The sequence below is a fragment of the Staurois parvus genome, unplaced genomic scaffold (genome assembly GCF_062004578.1).
Source record: "Staurois parvus isolate SC_StPar_1 unplaced genomic scaffold, SC_StPar_1.0 ptg000025l, whole genome shotgun sequence".
NCBI lineage: Eukaryota > Metazoa > Chordata > Amphibia > Anura > Ranidae > Staurois > Staurois parvus.
The window spans coordinates 18,598,807-18,620,582 of NW_028317821.1; the positions used below are offsets into that span (position 1 = coordinate 18,598,807).

Here is a 21,776-nt window from a genome sequence, read left to right on the forward strand (position 1 = left end):
GATATAATAAGGTTTATAAGGTGTTATACAGTGTACTTACCTTGTTTTCTTTTCTTATCTTAATTTCTTATCCTAATTTTTGTCACTGTCTTCGCATTTACTGGTTCTTTCACCGGCTCTTTAACTGGTTCTTTCGCCAGTTCTTTCACCGGTTCTTTCACTGGTTCTTTCATTAGTCTCGGCGTGTCTCAGAGACTGGGATGCTGTGGCGTCACTGCTCACTACGCCATCTAGCAGTGCCGTCTCCAGCTCGTACCTCAATTTTTGCCCACGTAACAAAGCAAAAAATTGACTGAATGACTACTTGTACCTCAGAAAACTTGCACCCACTCATAGGTCAAGGTACCACTGTATACATATTCCATACCTGTAGGTCTGATGCAGAAACAGAGAATCACTGTAGTAGTCGGTACCAGGGGTGGACTGGCCATTTGGATACTTGGGCACTGCCCGAGGGCCCGGGGTCAGTAGGGGGCCCCATGAGATGCCCCGGTACCTTTTTCATAGGCTTTTTTGAGTTTGGGTAAGGACACAGGAGCCCCATGATCCCCTATTGCCCGGGGGCCCCATGAGTTGTCAGTCCGTCCCTGGTCGGCACTACTACAGTCATTGGTGCGGTCTTCCAGGTCTTGTGCCAAGAGGCTGTTCATTCTTGCTTGGCATGGTCGCAATTAACAGAACACCTCATATTTTTTCAATAAATATAGGGCATTCTCTGATTGGAGGAGTTAGGAGGTGGTGCAGTGACATCATGATCTCCATCTTGTCCAATCAAAAAACGATATGCATTCAGTGAAAAAAATATTCATTCTCTGAATGGCAGTCGTGTTCACTATGCAGAAGGGCAACTACTCAGCACAAGACCATGAAAACTGTGGCAATCACCGCACTAGCGCCTAGCGCCAAAACCTACAGTGAGTCTCCGCTTCCAAAGCAGTCCCACAAACAAATATCACAGCTTTTTCTACTGCCTTTATCAAAGCTTCTTTATATAGTTGTATATAAGCTGGTGGGATAGATACAGTAAATCAAGGCTGTTTTTGGCCCAGACTACATGGGTGGTTGAACAATATGCTGCGTTTCTGCAGCTTTGACAAACTAGAGCAAATATTATTCAAGTATACATGTCACAATATTTCACAAATTATATAAACAATGAAGCCATTGGAAATTGTGCATTGACACTTTTTGCTCAGCCATATTTGTGTGTCTGTTCAGCCGACACTAACAAAACAGCTGAATAGAATTTGATACTTCTTCTATTTTGTTTGCCACACAATTTTTATCTTCTTGGAATGTAATTAATCCTTGTTTAACCAGGAACCCATTATTATGTAAATGTATTTCCTGTTTGCTTGAAAAAATGGAAATGATTCTCTTCTCAGTGCCATGGTATATGATATACAGCCTGATTGTTATGTAAATGGTGAACAAGCCTTGCAGAAAGATGTTACAACAAAAACAACATAGTTTGCTGCCTGTTGTCAAAATGTCAAGTTCATTAGAAACAGCTAAAATGACTTAATTAGCATAACACCAATAAAGTGACATTTAGGAGAACCAATTCCTTCAATGAATAGTCCACAGAACACGCACATGTAGGCCAGAGATTGTGATCTTATCTTTACTAAGGACGTAATGCTAGTGTGTAATGATCCCCCAAAAAAGTCCTATTTTTATATAGTCAAAAAGAAAAGTCCTATTCGTAGATTACCTCTTGGGTTTAGTTATTTTATTAATAGTTCCATATAATGTACTGTACATGCAATGCTAAATTCATAAAAAGTTCCCTGGCTGTACTAAAAGCACTGCAGCTTCTACCACAGCTTTTGGATTGGTTGACTCCTCAGCTGTGTCTTGCGGGACTGTACCCAGGCCCCGGCGGGATGTAGAAACAGGACCAGCCTGTAATGTTGCTAGAATATTCTATATTGGCACATAGTTCAATGCGCAGAGTGAGCCACAGGGTGCTTTATAGGTTTAGGGCCATGGTCTGCCAGAGTCAGAGTCTGATTCCTGAAGGCCTCTGCAGGGGTATGCCCATCCTGGAGGGGGAAGCCAGGACTGGGTCTGACTCAATTCTGCTGGTATACAGGTTTTGTTGTTGTTGTGTTGAGTACAGGGATGAAGTCCGTAAGACATTCCTGCCCATAGTGCCAAGAATATATTTGACTTTTTGGGGTTGTATGGTTGCTGACAATAGCCTCTCCATTGACTGCAGCTTGGAGGCAAGAGTGGAGGTTTAAAAAAATGTAATCTGGCATAATGTTACTACATTGGTGCACACTTGCTTTGCTCTTCTGTCCACAATTGTCCCACTACAACACCCTAGGGTGCCCATGACTCCTTATTGTTGTGTGGGTTACTGTGTCTGCATGCTTTTTTCTGCATGCACCTTCCAACCTGTAACAGCTCCTAGCCATGCTTGGGTTCATAGCAGCCTACAGTGATTGGCACTACAATGGTTAAAGACTCCTCTAGGGACCGTTTTTCACAGACCATGGCAGATCCAAAGGCAAGGTGAAAGGGCCAGATGGCCTTACTAGCTCAGACTCAGCTCATAGCTGCAATGGGGGTGGTAGTTTTGTCTACACAGAGCCTTAGTACTGTTTATTTTCATAGCTGCCCCCAGTCTGACTCCCTACCTTCCTCTGACCATTATGCTGGCCCATCTGCAACACAAATTCCATATTTCTTATCCAGAAAAGAATTTTCCCAATGTGAGATTTCATGGGAAGAATCTCACGCTTTATAGTGGCCATTGATAGAAAAGGTCACAACCATTCTCTTGTGGCCTCCCCTCATGAAGTCATTAAAAAATATCCTAAAAAGCATGTTCAAAGCATGATGCCTAACCTGAACGAACCCCACTATTGCTAGTGTAAATATAAAGTATCATCAGTCAAGTTCTCAAGATACAATTAAAACATCAATTGATTTATACACATTAAAACATTCTGAAAACTTGTTTAAAGCATGCTAATGCTTTATTCACATTAAAACATACCCCAAAAACATGTACAAAGCATGCTAATGCCTGTCGTAAGTCAACCCCCTTATTTACATTAAAGCATATACTAAGAACATGTCTAAAGCATGCTAATGCCTAACATAAAGTGTAGCATCTATTTAGAGTAACTAAAGTAGTTGTTTTAATTGTTGATAATGATGTTCAATGAGCAATAACTGCATTCATAGTGAATTTTGCCATGCTTGTTTTAGAGTGGAGAAGGATTGTAATAGCCTCTTCTTTCCTTGAGGCATTGGAGGTTACTAATAGTATTGGCTATGTTGTCCATGGCTACAAGTTTTTTGGATGCAGGAAACTAAACTTCTACATGACCATATAGACTGACTAGTTTAATCTGACCTAAAATATTGTGTTCTCTAAATAATAAATTGGTTTTTGTAGTAGTTTGTAATGGAACCGACCCCAGACTGCGCTTGGGTACTCCTGTTAGACTACCGCTTCCCGTCCGAACACTGACAACAGACACCACAGCTGACCATACAGGACTAGACGACACCAATCTTGAAGTGATCCAGAAAGTAGACTAGTTTGTTTTAACACAGATACAAGATATATATATTCAAGGGAACAATCCCCCCTCCCTGCATAATGACACAGGGCAGGGCAATCTACATTTAGTAACAAGAGACACACCAACAGGCAGTCCCAGCAGGAGGGAGGGCTGCTGGAGACACCCACCACCAAGCCAATACACATAAACACAAACATCATATTATAGTTTGTTCTCAAGCAAGACACACAATAGAACAATGGGATGCAACCACATGACATTAAACAATCTATAACCCCTACCTCACCTATACATATCTACACAATATTAGGACAGATCACCCTGTACCCCTAATAGGCACTGGGTGACTTACACATAATAGGTATATGGGGAGCTGAGACAGGGGTCTCCCCACCTCTCCAAAGTGAGCTGGGTTCCATGGGCCCCCCACCCGTCACATAGTTGACCCTAATTATTGAATAATCTCTCTTTTCTTGGTTTCACTTGTCAACAATGGGTTTTCTAGCTGCATACTATATTGCCACACAAAATAAAGGACTACTAAATGCTTTGGACTGATATTATGCTATTAGCTATTAATGCTATACAAGCTTAATAGAAATATTTTCATTCTTGAAGAAGTTAACTTGTATTCACTACAAAAGCTTGGGTACGGGGGATGGGGGGTAAAAAATAGTAAGGACTCTTTACTGCACATAAATAGGTATTGAACATGATCATAGGTCCACTTCAGCAAGAGTAATTATGACTCCTGTATGAAATGTTATTATGTGCTAATCCCACCAACATAGAGCAACAATGTTATGTTAGTGGTGAACTCCATAATTTATAAATCCATTTTCTGTAAGACTTGGTAAAAATGCTTTAAACATTTGACTCTTGGTCTCTTGTAGCATTCTGACCATGCCTGTATTCAGTCAATTACACTTGTGCTTGACGAGGATATGAATAAGCAAGTTACCATCCTGAGAAATGGAGATGTCCAGTTTGGCCCTAACCAAGCTATTATCCTAAATGGTAAGTTCTGTTCTGCTTTTCACTTGTGTGTAAGGAAATAATACAATTTATGTGGCCAATATATAATGTATATACATTCATAGCAACCATGATGGCAGATAGAGACATGAGGTCAGTGTGTGCAACCTATTCTATTTTCCCAGTGCAGTTTAGACATTCGATCATATGCCTTACATTCTGATCATTAGGATATGACCATACATGTTATATAACCAACTATGTTTGTACTTAAAATGCTTACATTTTAAGTGATAACACTAATAATCTCACACTGAACTGGCATGAAACCTAAACCAATGGAATTTGAATAAAACCAAACGGACTTGTTTTTTAAATGTGCTTTTATTAATGATCACTTGGGCCCAACCAACAGTCTGAGAGTAGAATGAAATCTTATTATGGTATTATGAGCGTAATAAGAGAGAGAGCTATTATTTGTAAAGGGCTGTACTTGCAGTGACCTCTAGCACTCTCATGAATAATGTTACTAGTCTCTGACTGTCTCCTGCAGCATATCTTCAATCTCCAACCACATCTGTAGTATGCCCACAGTCTCTGACCATCTTCTGTATTATGTCTACAGTTTCTGGCAGTCTTTTGTACCAACACATTTACTGAATACTCAGTGATTTCCTTGGTGATGTTGAGGACTGCCATTGAGTCCCTTATACCCTGTAAACTGACCACCACTGATTTATAGCATTTTAGTGTAGTATTCTGATACCCACAAACAGTAGTTTGATGCTATGGGTCTTCTGAATTGTGGCATGTGTAGAAGGAGCAAAATGATCCAAAAATCTTGGTCAGTTCTGTGACACATAGGGGGAAATTACTAAAAAGAGCATGCAAAATCTGGTGCAGATCTGCACAGAAATCAATCAGCTTCCAGGTTGTATTGTCAAAGCTTAATTGAACAAGCTGAAGTTAGAAGTTGATTGGCTACCATACAGAGCTGCAGCAGATTCTGAGTGCACCAGTTTTAGCAAATCTCCCCCATAAACTGGCAGCTGTTGTTAAGGTTAGCCTCAAGTAGTCTAAATCAAATATACTTTGCAACTAAACCCATTAACCTATAGTTAATATGAAACAAGTCAGAGATCAGAAACTATAATACATACACTATATTGCCAAAAGTATTGGGACACCCCTCCAAATCATTGGATTCAGGTGTTCCAATTACCTCCATGGCCACAGGTGTATAAAATCAAACACCTAGGCATGCAGACTGCTTCTACAAACATTTGTGAAAGAATGGTTTGCTCTCAGGAGCTCAATAAAATTAAGCGTGATAGGTTGCCACCTGTGCAATAAGTCCATCCGTGAAATTTTCTTACTACTAAATATTCCACAGTCAACTGTTAGTGGTATTATAACGAAGTGGAAGCAACTGGGAACAACAGAAACTCAGCCATGAAGTGGTAGGCCACGTAAAATGACAGAGTGGGGTCAACGCATGCTGAAGAGCACAGTGTGCAGAAGTCGCCAACTGTCTGCAGAGTTAATAGGTAAATATTAAACTTCATGTGGCCTTCAGCTTAGCACAACAACAGTGTGAGAGCTTAATGGAATGGGTTTCTATGGCCGAGCAGCTGCATTCAAGCTTTACATCACCAAGTGCAATGGAAAGCATCAGATGCAGTGGTGTAAAGCACACCGCCACTGGACTCTAGAGCAATGGAGGTGTGTTCTCTGGAGTGAGGAATCACACTTCTCTGTGTGGGAATCCGGTGGATGTGTCTGGGTTTGGCGGTTGCCAGGAGAATGGTACTTGCCTCACTACATTGTGCTAAGTGTAAAATTTGGTAGAAGGGGGATTAGGGTGTAGAGTTGTTTTTCAGGAGTTGACCTTGGCCCTTAGTTCCAGTGAAGGGAACTCTTGAGGCATCAGCATACCAAGACATTTTGGACAATTTCATGCTCCCAACTTTGTGGGAATAGTTTGGGGATGGCCCCTTCCTGTTCCAACATGACTGCGCACCAGTGCACAAAGCAAGGTCCTTGACCACTAGCCTACAGGACACTTATACCCCCTTCCTGCACAGGCCAATTTCCAGCTTTCAGCGCTGTCACACTTTGAATGACAATTGCACGGTCATGCAACACTGTACCCATATTAAATTTTTATAATTTTTTTGAGACAGATAGTTTTCTTTTGGTGGTATTTAATCACCTCTGGAATTTTTTTTTTTTTTAAACAAACCAAAAACCACTGAAAATTTTGAAAAAAAACCCTGTTTCTTAGTTTTTGTTATACAATTTTGTAAATAAGTGATTTTTCTCCTGCACTGATGTGCGCCAATGAGGCTGCAGTGATGGGCACTGATAGGCTGCACTGATAGGTGGCACTGATGAGGAGGCACTGGTAGGTGGCACTGATGGGCATTGACAGGCATCACTGATGGGCACTGAAAGGCAGCACTGATACATGACACTGATATATGGCACTGATAGGCGGCACTGATAGGCAGCACGGACGGGCACTGATAGGCGGCACTGACTGGCACTGATAGGCGGCACTGACTGGCACTGTTAGGCGGCACTGACTGGCACTGATGCGCACTGATAGGCGACACTGACTGGCACTGATTGGCAGCACTGATAGGTGGCACTGATTGGCATTGATAGGTGGCACTGACTGGCACTGATGGAGGACATTGAAAGGCAGCTCAGATGGGCACTGATATGTGGCATTGATGTGCACTGGTATGCACTGATATGTGGCATTGATGTGGCACTGATGGGCACTGGCACGTGGCACTGATGGGCACTAACAGGTGGCACTTCTGGGGCCACACTGATTATCAGGGCACACTGATCATCAGTGCCCTGATGATCAGTTTACATGTCCCCTCCGCGGAAAGCCGATTACCGGCTCTCCTCTCCTCTCGAGCTGTCAGCATGACAGCTCGAGAGGAGAGAAATGCCGATAACCGGCATTTCCGTGTTTACATGTGATCAGCTGTGATTGGACACAGCTGATCACATGACCGAGCCGACATCTTTGGCTCTTTCTGTGATCCGCTGTGTCCGAGGGATCCGCTGTGTCCGATGATCGCCGAGCTGCGTGCTCCCTGAGCCACGCATGCACAGTGAGAATGGTAGGACATCATATGATGTCCTATCAGAACGAGAGAACCACCTTGCGCTCGTCATTGTACTATAGGGTGGGCAGAAGGTTGTTAAAGACATGGATGAGTGACTTTGGGGTGGAACTTGACTGGCCTGCACAGAGTCCTGATTCACCTTTCAGATGAATTAGAGCAGAGACTGCAAGCCAGGCCTTCTCGTCTGACATCAATGCCTGACCACACAAATGTGCTTCTGGAAGAATGGTCAGACATTCCCATAGACACACTCCCAAACCTTGTGAAAAGCCTTCCCAGAAGAGTTGAAGCTGTTATAGCTGCAAACGGTGGGCCAACTCAATATTGAACCCTACGGACTAAGACTGGGGTGCCATGAAATTTGATGTGTGTGTAAAGGCAGGCGTCTGAATACTTTTAGCAATATAGTGTATATTTACTACTTGGCTGGCTTGTATAACTTTCAGCGGTGTTAATAGATGGCAATAAGATAAAACTGCATGTGTTGATTTGGATTGAAATATGTATGATGAAAAGCAATTTTGCCTACAGTAAAATACAGTGCATATGAAAAAAGCTTTCAGACTTCTGACCAAAGGCTACAAGTTAAGGTTAGTTGCCAAAAGCAACCAAATCAGGAATGAGAATTTTACTATTAAGCTGAAAGCTGATTGGTTGTTATGGGTTACTATGAATTTTAGGTTTAATTCTTCTTGTCCATTTTTCACAAAGAAGGAGGGAATAGGGAGGCCTGCTTTAAGAAGCAGTATTCAGGCATGTAGAGATAGGTGTTGATGCTGCATGCCACATTTACCTTTACATAATGCAGCACAAAGTGCTAACTAGTTTCTTACATGTACTGCTCAGTTCAGATATTCTGGTTTTGGCTAGTACTCTGGGGGCATTCAGTGTGTATAATGAACAAACACATATTTTTAAAAAAATATATGGAATTTTGAACCCCTTATTTTTGTTTAGCAATGTGCAATAGTGATAAATAATTGAAAAACAAATTGTGGTAATAATCTTTTACATATTCTTGTTCCTTCTGCAGGTGATATTGAGGTTCGGAATTTGTCATCAATGTTTGTCCAGCTAAAAACCAAGTTAGGAATAAGAATTCAGTTTGCAAAAGGAGGAGAGAGACTTTATATTCAAGCCAGCAGTGCATGGAAAAGGAGAACACTGGGTTTATGTGGAACATTTAATGGAAATCTAAGAGATGATTTTCTGTAAGACATTTGTGTTTTTATCATACTTTGTCATGGTATTTTTTAAAGATGGGTTCTGCTTTTTAAGTGGACCTTTAAATCTATGTACAGGATGTAGCAACTTCCCAACATATGAGGAAAGGCTGTTTGTGAAAGAATACTTTCCAACCTAGATGCATTACATGATCTTGTTTAGAATGCCACACCAGATCTGAAAAGAGTATTTTATAGTGGCAAGGGTATAAAGTAAAAGAGGATAAAATAAAACTAGTGCGATATTTAACACTGTTTTTGATAAACTAACACATCAATATCTGGCTCGATGGATGTAGTATCAATTCTCTATAAATTCTCAAGGTGTTCATTAGATATTTTGGTTCTATTTTTGCCCTTCGTGTGTTTCATCCTTACAAAATACGGTACTTGCTCACAAATATAGGTGCTGGCAAAAACTGATGATATGACTAAAGCGTGATTGTGAAGATTGAAATAATTTTCTTTAGGAATATACAACTTATATAAGGCTAGTTCTTCAGCCGCATGTGTTATCTAAGTGTAAACTCATTTTTTCAACCACCCCCCCCCCAAAAAAAAAATCAACATATTTTAAGTTTACAATTTTATGTTGGGCCATATTTATAGCCATCATGGGCCAATTGGACCCTCCCTGGTTTAAATGGAGGCTGCTTATTACCTTGTGTATGGTGAAACCAACATCTAGAGTTTGGGAACATTTCCATTCCAATTTCTGCTGAGAGAAATTAGCAAATATTCATTCAGTCGGCATAATGAACAAACACATATTTTTATGAAATATTCTGCTACAAGGATGACACAACACATTCTTGCATGCCAGAGGTGCCCTAAAGACATTAAAAATACTTTATGGAAATTAATGTTGAAGATCATAATGATAGTTCGAGTAGCTCTTTCTCCTGGCAGTATTCCCGAGTGTGGCTCGGGGTAAAGTTTCAGTACCAAAAGCGGTAACCCCGAGCTACACTCGGGCGTACCATGCTGCGTTGCTCAGGGATGCCCTGCAGCGCTTACCTTGTCCTTCGCTCCCGCGATGCGTCCCCTGCAGCATCCCCGGCCATCTCCTCCGGCCGATGCCGCCATCCGGCTTCCATGTTCCGGTCCCTGTGAGCGTCGGAACGTACGGGGGCCGGAACGGCGGCAAATTTAAAAATTTTTTGAAACTGTAATTTTCTTAGAAATTAATTTGACATAGTAAAACATTACTGTATCAAAGCATTTCACATACATTTTGTCCCTACTGCTTTGTCCTGTGCCCTGCCTGCATTTTGACTGTTCTTTCTGCCTGGAAACTTAGAAAAGTCCATGGCGTCCAAAAAGCATCCCTTTTGGTCAAAAGCAGTTTTAGATCGGCTAGAGAACAGCAATAATAAATCAGAACCAATTGCAGAATTGAGTGATAATGATTCGTGGGGAAATTCGTCATCAGACACTGAAAATGATTTTGCGACTTTGCTCAGCGATGTGCGAACTTGGTGCTATATTTCAAATTTCAGTGTTTTTGGTTTGATTATATTATTGAATTAAATTTATTATGATTATATTATTATTTTTATGATTATTTATGATTTTGATTTTGTGTTTCAAATTTTATCATACCTGGGATGTTTACTAGACTCTTGTTCGGACAGATTTCAGTGAGTTATTCCTAAAAATTACAAGCCAACAATAAAAATTAAAAATACAACAGAAATATGGACATAATCATACCGCTAGGGAGGTTAAAAAGCAAGCTTAGTTTATTTAATGCATAAGCTGTGCTTTTATTTCAGGCACTTTTATATACACTGCATTTCATTTTCCCAGTGTAACAAAATGACTTTCAATTTGTGAAACTACTGACTTTTTCCAGTTTTTCAGAAAATTTCCATTTTTTCCAGAAAAAAACAGGGAAAATTTTTTTTCCCTATGGCTTCAAAATTTCCAAAAATTTTACATCCCTACACATGACCCCACTCTTGATCCCTGCACCAGCACACGATCCCCCCCACCACCACCACTGCACGAACACACATGACTTCACTATTCGACCCATTCAATGAATGGGTTCACTTTTACTAGTATTATATGTCATAGCACAGACACTTTAAGTTTTCATTTTATAATCTACTGTGGCATCAAATGACTTTCTAAAAGGCAGTAATATAGCATTGAAAGGTAATGATTTCTTAAAAATATATTTTTGTGCCAACTTATCTAACATAAAATAATAACACTTATACAACAAATTGGAATCTTTAGCAATCAGGAAGATTTCAATTTACTACAACTGTTTCAGCTAAGATTAAAGCTGACTCGTTGCGATGGGTCAAATCACAGGAATATACATTTTTGACTTGCCCAATGTGTGTTGGAGCAGATCAGCCCTTTGCATCCATCTCACTAAAGTATTGTACTAAAGGGGGGATTAAAGTGCACATTCAGCATATTTATGAAGTGCAACCTGACATTTCAAATATGCCAATGAGGGAAGCTCTACCATTACAGCCATTGGCTGCTATAGTGAGTTAATAGAACTAGGCAAGTATGAACAAACTGTAACAAACAATGTTGTCTGTCATGTCGATATATGTCATAATGCATTTGCCTGATTCACTGCAAGCCTGAGTCCAGCATGCAAACCATTTTATTCACCCGATCTCCCCATCCCACCACTTGCTGATTTTCCTTCTTTTTTACTTTGTCGCTTGTACTTACATATAAACTAAAGTTTAAGTTGTGGTCATGTGTCGTGTGTAGTGCCTCTTTTTTTCTTCAGGTGTAATGTGTTTATTATTACCCAAACTATGCCAGTAGATAAGGTTTTAAACACGTATAACACACGAGTTGATTTTAAGAGTCCATATATAGTGATGTTGAATAATTGCACTTTCACATCTAAGTAAAAAGAGTGAAAAGTAGCATTTACTGGTCTTAGTTGCAGGTGATTGTTGCAGAGAATCCAATGTGCCTATTCAGTACAGCTCTAACTTCACTAATATGTCTTCTTCTTTTTTCAGTTCTCCAGCAGGTATGATTGAAGGGACCCCACAGCTTCATGCAAATGCCTGGAAAATCTCATCAGCCTGTTTAACTCCAGTAAACATCCCTGTAGTGGACCCATGTGACACTAATCTTCAAAATGGTAAGTTGTCCAGGTTCTTTATGGTCATACAGTATGTAATTCTAAATACAAAACATAATACACTTCCTTAAAAAAATGAAAGGAACACTTTGAAAACACCTCACATCTCAATGGGGAAAAATATCATTCTGGATATCTATACTAACAAGGACTGGGTAATGTGTTGGGAACATAAGGATGCCCCATCGTTTGATGGAAATGAAAATTATCAACCTACAGAGGACTGAATTGAAAGACACCCCAAAAATCAAAGTGAAAAAATGATGCAGCAGGCTAGTCCATTTTGTTGAAATTTTGTTGCAGCAACTCAAAATGGTACTCAGTAGTTTGTATGGCTCCCATGTGCTTGTATGCATGCCTTACAATGTCGGGGCATGCTCCTAATGAGACGTTGAATGGTATCCTGGGGTATTTCCTTCCAGATCTGGACCAGGGCATCACTGAGCTCCTGGACAGTCTGAGGTGCAACCTGGCAGTGTTGTATGGTCTGAAACATGATATCCCAGAGGTGTTCTATTGGATTTAGGTCATGTGAGCATGGGGCCCATTCAGTGGTATCAATTCCTTCATCCTCCAGGAACTGCCTGCATACTCTTGCCACATGAGGTCGGGCATTGTCGTGCACCAGGAGGAACCCAGGATCCACTGCACCCGAGTAGGGTCTGACAATGGGTCGAAGGATTTCATCCAGATACCTAATGGCAGTCAGGGTGGCATTGTCTAGCCTATAGAGGTCTGTGAGTCCCTCTATGGATATGCCTCCCCAGACCATCACTGACCCGCCACCAAAACGGTCATACTGAATGACGTTACAGGCAGAATAACGTTCTCCATGGCTTCTCTGAACCCTTTCATGTCTGTCATATGTGCTCAGGGTGAACCTGCTCTCATCTGTGAAAAGCACAGTGACGGACCTTCCAATTCTGGTGTTCAATGGCAAATACCAATCGAGCTCTATGGTGTCAGGCAGTGAGCACAGGGCCCACTAGAGGATGTCGGGCCCTCAGGCCACCCTCATGAAATCTGTTTCTGATTGTTTGGTCAGAGACATTCTCACCAGTGGCCTGCTGGAGGTCATTTTGAAGCACTCTGGTAGTGCTCATCCTGTTCCTCCTTGCACAAAGGAGCAGATACCGGTCCTTCTGATGGGTTAAGGATCTTCTATGGCCCTGTCCAGCTCTCCTAGAGTAACTGTCTGTCTCCTGGAATCTCCTCCATGCTCTTGAGACGGTGCTGGTAGACACAGCAAACCTTCTAGCAGTGGCATGTATTGATATGTCATCCTGGAGGAGTTGGACTGCCTGTGCAACCTCTGTAGGGTCCAGGTATGGCCTCATGCTAGCAGTAGTGACACTGACCCTAGCCAAATGCAAAACTAGTGAAAAACAGTCAAAAAAGATGAGTAGGGAAAAAAATGTCAATGGCCTCCACCTGTAAATCCATTCCTGTTTTGGGAGTTGTTTCATTGTTGCCCATCTAGTGCACCTGTTGTTAATTTCATTAACACCAAAGCAGCTGAAACTGATTAACAACCCCCTCTGCTACTTAACTGACCAGATCAATATCCCAGGAATGTATCTGACTTGATGCTATACTCTGATAAAAAAATGTTCCTTTAATTTTTTTGAGCAGTATATATAAGTATATGTGTAGCATAAATCGTATGTTAATTGAAGGCAGAACATTATTATAATAATATATAATATATAAGTATATGTGTAGAATAAATCGTATTTTAATTGAAGGAGGGACATTCATGCCAAAAGCTTTTAAAGGAAAGAACATAAAAAACCACAGAGGCCACATAAGCATATAAAAAGAAAGTAGTTTTTTAATAATCAAACTTTTTTTTATGAAACATTGCACCTGCTATTTTTTTGTAATATTTTATATGTAGTCATCCAAAATAATTGCCCTGGATGTCTTTAGCCTAAACAAAAAGGAGCACTGAAGTATAGCCATAATTTGTTGAGGATGACAATATTTTTTAAGTGAGCATACAGCTGTAATCATCATGGAGCTTGCAGCCTTATAGACATGACTGACTTTAGAATCTTATATGAGCCAGCAGACTATAATAATGGATGATGTATACATACAGATAAATGGTGTTTATTCAAGTGAGAGCCTTTAGAAAGAGATTTATTGTATAGTATCACTCACTGAAGGCCATGTTATTAGTTTAAAAGTGAGAGGTGCAATGCAATGCAAATGCTGATAAAGAGTGTGATGTACCTACCATAATCATAAAGATACATAGCTTCTAGAACTGTTCAACTAGAACCCAATTAATGTGTAAATCCAGTTAAAACAATGTTATAGTTTTGGATAGAATGGAGAAATGTTGGAATCCCCATTTGTGTCCCTTTAGGGAAGATTCACCCTCTTCTACTTGAGAGATCTGCCCTGGTGATAAATGCATCAAAGGAGTTTTCTCCTCACTTTCCTCTGAATCTCTTTTGTGACTATGAAAAAAGGAAGTAAAGGGAACAAAGTGTGGGAAAAATTGTAACACCCAAACTTCATACAGATAGTAACAAATATAAAAATTGCTGCGCTGCCTTTACTGAAAAATTAATAATTAAACTACCCTACTCCATATAGGGTCCCCACAAATGTGCATATACTACCATGCCCTATAGGCTGACAAATAGATCCCTCCTACCCAGTGAATACAAAATAAATAAGAACCAATATAAATATTCAATGTGCTCAAACAACAACTGTGCTATAAAATGAATAATAGCAAATAAACAATACCATCAAGCTATATGTACAGTGAACCTATATTATATATATTATTTATCCATACAGATAGTGTTCCTGGTGGGAAATGAATCCATGACCCTAGCATTGCAAGACATGAATCCTAACCACTGTGATCTGATTATGTTAAGCCTACTGGCCTTTCAAGAATTAGACCTCATACATAGGGCCATCTAGGCTAGGGCTGCAGGATACTTAGATTAGCATATTTGTGCGGTGGGTGTGGCCAGGTGTTTATAGCCTTTCAGCCTGTACAAATCAGTGACAGCCTGACAGACTCCGAAGCTGTTCACATGTAATTACACTTGGAGTGATTACCTGTGGTTAGGGACCTTGACGCAAAGTATCTGTGTTCAGGACCTCTTGTCTGTCCCCAGGCCCAGACTGGGGCACATAATAGGCCTGGGCATTTTAGACTGAGCAGCCAATTTGTCCAGCAACCGGGGGGTGTTTTTGGAGGCGGTTGATGATGAGATATGCATGGTCGGTCCTCCGCACTGTAATAAGGGACACTCTAATGATTATAGTGCAGTTCCTTTTATATCACGGTGCCCCTTTACATTACAGTGTCCATATGTACATAGCAATCACAGCCCCCCATCACAGTGCCCCTTGCAGTCATGCCCCCCCTTTTCTCTCTAATCACAGTGCCCCCTTTTACTCTCTCCCTCCCCTGCACAGTCCTACCTTCGACAGGGCAGAGGCAGGATTCAGCCTGTGTCTCCTCTCCCAGCCCCCCCGCTCCACCAACAATGTCATCCTATCAGCAGAGAAGGGGGTGGGAGGAGCTGGAGATCTTATCATATTAACAAGTGGGTAAGTGGGTAATTAACAAGTGCTTTAAATATGATCCATATCTGCAGCTCCTCCCGCTCCCTGCTGTGCTGGTAGGATGACATTGACTGGTAGGATGACATTGCTGGTGGAGCGGGGGGGGGGGGGGTCCGGGAGAGGAGACACAGTTATGGCCACTTAGCACCCCCCTCTCTCAAGCACTCTGTATATCAGATCTATCTAAGTAGATAACTCTCTTTATATATGGGATTCCTCTCTATATATCAGACCTATTCATGTACCGGACCTTTTTCTCTTTTATCTGTATATATTGGATCTCTGTATAGTAGTTTTTGCTCTCCCTGTATATGGGATTGCTCTGTATAGCTGATATATCCATGTATCTGACCCTCATTTCTCTATGCATAGTAGATTTCTCTGTATAGAGGATCTCCCCATTTATTGGAACTCTGTATTTATGAATAGTAGATCTCTCTGTCTATGGGACCCCTCTCCGAATATGGGATATCTCTGTGATTTGGATTTCTGTCTCTCTATACAGTATATCTCTCCCAATCTCTCTCTGTATATAAGATCTCTCTGTACAGTAGATCTTTATGTATACAGATCCAACTCTCTCACCTTCTATCTCCCTTTCTTCTTCCCCCCTCTTTCTCTCCTTCCCTCTCTCTCTCCTTCTATCTCCCCCTCTCTCTCTGTATAGTATACCTCTCTCTTTCACACTCTCTGGGCCTCTGGATCTCTCTCTGTACCTCTATAAAGTGGTTCTGGCTCTCTGTCGGTCACATGTAGTTACTTCACAGCCAGGCTGGCTGTGGTGTGGCCCCTGAAAGCTCCTCCCCGAGTGTCAGTCCGGACCTCACCCCGTTCTCGCTCCTCAGTCCTTCCATTCAGCAGAGTGGGGATCGGGGCTGGATCGACTTGGGGGGAATCACTTCTGATGACTCCATCTTCTCCCACAATGGGGCGGGACAGCAGGGAGAAGAGACACAGATATGGCTGCATAGTGGGAGGTGAGTGGCAACCGCGGTCTGGCTTAAGCCTGTCTGGACCGCGGGTGGCAGTTACCTCCCGCTGTGTGATCTAGTCATCAACAGGCCACAGACCGGTCCATGGCCCAGGGGTTGGGCCCAGTGGCCCCATCCCACCGGGAAAGTGCCCAGTGTGCCCTACAGCCATTCCAGGCCTATCTGTCCCTAACCACATGTAATTACTCCTTGTGCGATTGCATGCAGCTGATTGCAAACACCTAACCAAATCCACTGCAGCAATGTGCTGATGTGGGTGGTGTACAGCCCTGGACAACATCTAGTTGTCAGATTTGCAGGATTCCTATTTATCAAATGATACATAAATGCTTTTAAATATTACATATACAGTACATTGGACCCTCTTTGGACTTTTTTAAACAATAGTTTTCTTCCAGTTGGATATGCAGCTCAGTGTGATGTTATCAATCAAGAACTTTTTGCACCATGCCATACCTATGTCAGTCCAGCACTGTATTACCAGCTCTGCCGCTTTGATGCGTGTAAATGTGGAAGTAATTGTCTATGTAATGCCCTGGCCCACTATGCCTATATCTGCAACAAACATGGCATCACTGTCAACTTCAGATCTCACGTTTCATTCTGTGGTGAGTAAAAACGTTTATTCTTAAAGCGATGGACTCTTCTCTGTGATAAGTAGCAGTTTCCTTTGTTTATGTAATTGGTATCTTTACCAATTTAAATAATTCAATACATAACCTGAACATTAAAGTGGTTGTAAAAAAATTAACCTTTAGTATCACTTTAATATTCATCCTAAACACGTTTTCTATCAAATTGCTTATTAAAATTTGGTGAGGGTAATGGGAGTAGTTGATCTTTATAATTGTACTCAAAGTGTTACTACACTCATGACCATGCATTCACTATATCTGGTCTCCCACAGTACACACAATATAGAAATTCAATTATTTTAGTAAATATAAACTGCTAAATACCTTTCTCATTAAGTATGTAGCAGTCTTGTGACTTCTATCAGTCTCCAGCTGAGCACTAATTAAAGCATGTAGAAGGAGTTTTCATTCTGCTCTGACCTTCCTATGAGACTGCATACCACTGACCCTTTGTCTGGACAGTGCTGACTGGCCCTGTGCTGATCACATGCACCCTTCCAAAGAAAAAAAACTCTCTTGCCATACACACTAAACTGAGCATATGCAGAGTGACTCCTAGAGCTCTGTACTATGAATTGGTGACAGTATAAGAAGGGGAGGATCAGAGAAGACAGGATCAAACAGCCTTTTGCACAATGCAGAGGATTAACCCCTTAGGTTCCACAGTGAGCATAACAAGCATGCTTTACTGCATAAACAGACTGATTTTACTGTTGTGGGTTTAATAACACTTTAACTGTTTAGGAAGTAAAGATCCATCTTCATGAAATTTCTCTGCTTCGGTTCCTTTTCTGTTCACATTGATGTTGTATGTTATAATTTGGTGTGGGCTCTATTAAGGTGCATTTAAGGATTCCTCTATGACAATCTAAATAAGTTCCAAATCCAGTAAATATGTAACGCACAAGCCTCATAAAGCGAAAAAAAAAAGACTTTACCTTCTTTGCATGAATTAAATGCTCCCTTATTTGTGGTTCACATGCTCCCTTCTAGACACTACAGCCTAGAATTTTTCAGATGCAGAGGCATGGCTGCCAATTCAGAAACAGTGGACAGAAATAGGTGTGGCCACCCACATGGAAGAAAAACATATTTGAAATATATTTAAAAAATATTCTTCCCAAATATATTGACATATATTTGAAATGCTACAATTTTGGCCATATTCAATATATTTCAATAAATATATATATATATATATACTGTATATACTGCATGTTGAAATGCGTTTATATTACAAAATATATGAAACATATGTTTAAAAATAAATTTCAAATATACTGTATGTCTTTAAAAATACAAATCTACATTTTTGGAATACATTTACAAATATATGTAAAAATATATGTTAAAATTACTTTTTTATATGTTAAAAAAAATCTGAAGAATATATTTAAAAAAAACTTAACAATATGTAAATTGAATTTTTATGTTATTGATGAATAAAGTGGAAAATAGTAAACTGTGTTCCGTAGGAGTCGTCTGCCGCTTTGGAATGTTGTTCCATACATGTTCATCATATTGTGGCCGTACTTGTTCCTCTCTTTCCCTGGGAGAAGTCTGCACTGATGAATGTATAGAAGGATGTAATTGCCCTGATGGAAAGTACTTTGATGAGTCTCTTAGTTTTTGTGTTCCTATGTAAGTACGTGTGTTGAATGGAAGGCACAATTTCAAAAGGTGCAATATATATGTATGTATTGATTACATGATAGTGATCACACATCTCAGGCAAAAATGAGGTACTGGGTTTGATTTCCATAGTCCTGTATTTCAGCAAAGACTCTAAGTCCTCATACACAATGGACGTTTTGATAATGCGGGTAACGTTAGCTGTGTAAAGTCACGTTAAAAACGTGAGTTTTTCAGCTTTTTTAGCATTTTTGCATTGGCGTTCAGCAGAGTTTTCCCGCATTTGTGGTTTTTTAGCTTTTGTTTAGCATTTTTCTGACCAAAAAAATATTTTTTTTGGTCAAAAAACAACCAAAAACTCCAGTATGTGGTGTTTTACTGCATTGTACCGCGTTTTGCTGCGTTTTTCAGTGTTAGAGCATTTTTACAGCTAAAGACCTCCTCTAGAAACCTACAAGTCCTGGGTTTTTTTTCCAGCCAAAAAAACGTCCCAGCCAAAAATCATTGATTTCAGTCTGTGTGCTTGGACACATAGGATAACATGCTGGGGGGTTTACTGGCTGTAGAAAAAAACATCAAAAGCCAAAAACAGCAGCTGTAAAAACGTCCAGTGTGCATGAGGACTAAATGTATGTTCATTGTATGTTCTTCCCTTATTTGAATGGGTTTCCCCTGGGTCCCCAAGATTCTTTCCACAGTTCATAAACATACTAATGAATTAAATAGCCTTCATACTAATTTCCCTGCTGTGTTTATGTGCAAGTGAGTAATGTTAGTAATCTTCTTCATGTGTAGGGACCGAGGTGAATGATTCAGTGTATACATAAATAAAACATGCATTTGTTACATAGCTACATAGTCTGGTTGAAAAAAACACAAGTCCATCTAATTCAACCAATAAAAGGAAAAAAAAAGCACCGTTAGGCAGTGATTTAATTAATGTACACTTTCAGTAGCAACGTAAGGATAACACTGAATTCATTCATATCACAGCAATACATACAATTTAGACAGATACCTTATTACAGGGGTGCTCAACCTTTGGAAGAACAAGGGCCACTTAAAACGGAGTTCCTCCTGAAAATAAATAAAATAAAAGGCAGCAGCCACAAAAACTGTAGCCGCTGACTTTTAAAATACAGACACTTACCTGTCCCTTGGTCCAGTGGTGTCCTCACCACTGCTGGTTTCACCGGCTGTCTTCTCTCCCTGGCGCCGGCATCTTCAATGTGGGCACATGGCTGTAACAGCTTGCATCTTCACAGCCTGGTGCCAACTGCGCATGTGCGATAAGCACTGCATTTTGTGAATGGCCCCGTAGTCTTCTGGGACCTGTCACGTATCCCAGAAGACTACGGGGAGCGAGGGAGCGAGGACTACTTCCGCTTCCGATCGCCAAGGCAATTGCAGCGGAAGTGGGAGCAGGTACCTGTCAAATTCTGGTACCTGCTCCCCAAAGGTGCCAATGCTTAATGGGGAGCGGGGGGCAAAGGCTTAAAGCTGAACTTCCCCTTTTGGGTGGAGCTCCACTTTAAGTGATTTATATGTGAAAATGCAGCACTCAAACAAAATTTTAAATAATTGAAACATAATTCAAGAATAATAAATTACGCCCATACAAGTAATAGTGTCCATATACAAATATGACTGTATAAAGTCCAATAAGAAAGTGATCCTCAAGATAACGTCTAGTCCTTTACCATACAGTATCATCCACAGTGATGGAGCTCCACCTTAAGTAGAAATACACACTCACAAGAGCATGTTGCTGCCTATAAAAATAGAACAGCCAAACGTACTCAGTACTGTGTTGTCACTCCCTTTGGGGACTTGGCACTCCAATCACTCAATATCCGGTGTAGTCTGCCCGATCACATCTATCTCCAATAATGATTCTCATAAATCCATATAATTTGGTCCATTCATCCAGATTGAACCCCCAGCAACAATGAAAATACTTATAGTGCAGTTGTTATTGGTGACTCAGATCTTATGTATCAAAATAAAACAGTTAAATCAATTAAAAGTTAAACAGTTTAAAGCAGAACATCCACCGCCGATATCACTTAACACTTAAGTGATTTGTTAACCGGTCACAGGCCACAATGTAATGTAAACGAGTCCTTACTGCCCTGAGCCCCGTATAAGGCCCCTTTCACATGGGGAGGAATCTGGTCTGCTCAGTGGCGGATCTGCCCTCCGGACAGGTCCATGTCTGCTCTGCATATGCAGAGCAGACACAGAAACAGCCCGCCCTGCTCTATGGGCCCTTTGATCTGCCCAAATGGAGGGGAACAGATCTCCTTCTATTATTTTTTAGTGGATTGGAGGTAGTTGGCTGAAAAACGGACAGGCGGACATAATCAGACCGATAATGTGAAAGGGGCCTAAGGCTGCTTTCACACTGATGCACTGCTGTTTATTCACACTGCAGGTGCAGCACAGTGCACTTGAGGCTTTCCTGAGGGCTAGCTGTGCTTTACAATGGACTTCTATTGTATCTTGCAGGTGTGGTGCACTTTTTGAAAGCACACTAAATTTGCAGGATATAACAGAAGTCTATGGCTCAGTGCAGGTAACCTGAAGGAAAGCCGTAGATGCACTGCGTTTCACCTGCAGCTCTGTGTGAAAGCAGCCTAATAACCATAGCAAAACTATGCCCATTGCTCATATACAGTATACCCATTGCAAGATTATGATAATAAATATCTCAATTGCTAAACTGGGATATTTAATAAACTGACCTTTTATCTTTCACTTTCTGCTATCATCCTTGGCTTTTGGAAATGTTCTTGTCTTAGGCGGAGTGATACCAAATGCACTTCACCTGGGACAGGAGTTGGCGCTATAAAGGAACCATCAGCTTATGTGGCTCCTGCTGGGATATTTAATAAACTGACCTTTTAT

The 21,776-nt window shown here is 40.8% G+C and overlaps 1 protein-coding gene across 1 annotated transcript in view; it reads left to right on the forward strand.

Moving 5' to 3' along the window:
• Positions 1-21,776, forward strand: part of OTOGL (otogelin like) — a 204,650-nt gene that overhangs the window by 40,823 nt on the left and 142,051 nt on the right. Inside the window, exons 15-19 of the mRNA XM_089652693.1 lie at positions 4,436-4,559; positions 8,697-8,874; positions 11,889-12,013; positions 17,001-17,210; positions 18,713-18,878. Of these exons, the coding sequence (XP_089508819.1) occupies positions 4,436-4,559; positions 8,697-8,874; positions 11,889-12,013; positions 17,001-17,210; positions 18,713-18,878 (803 nt within the window). The remainder of the gene's footprint in view (positions 1-4,435; positions 4,560-8,696; positions 8,875-11,888; positions 12,014-17,000; positions 17,211-18,712; positions 18,879-21,776) is intronic.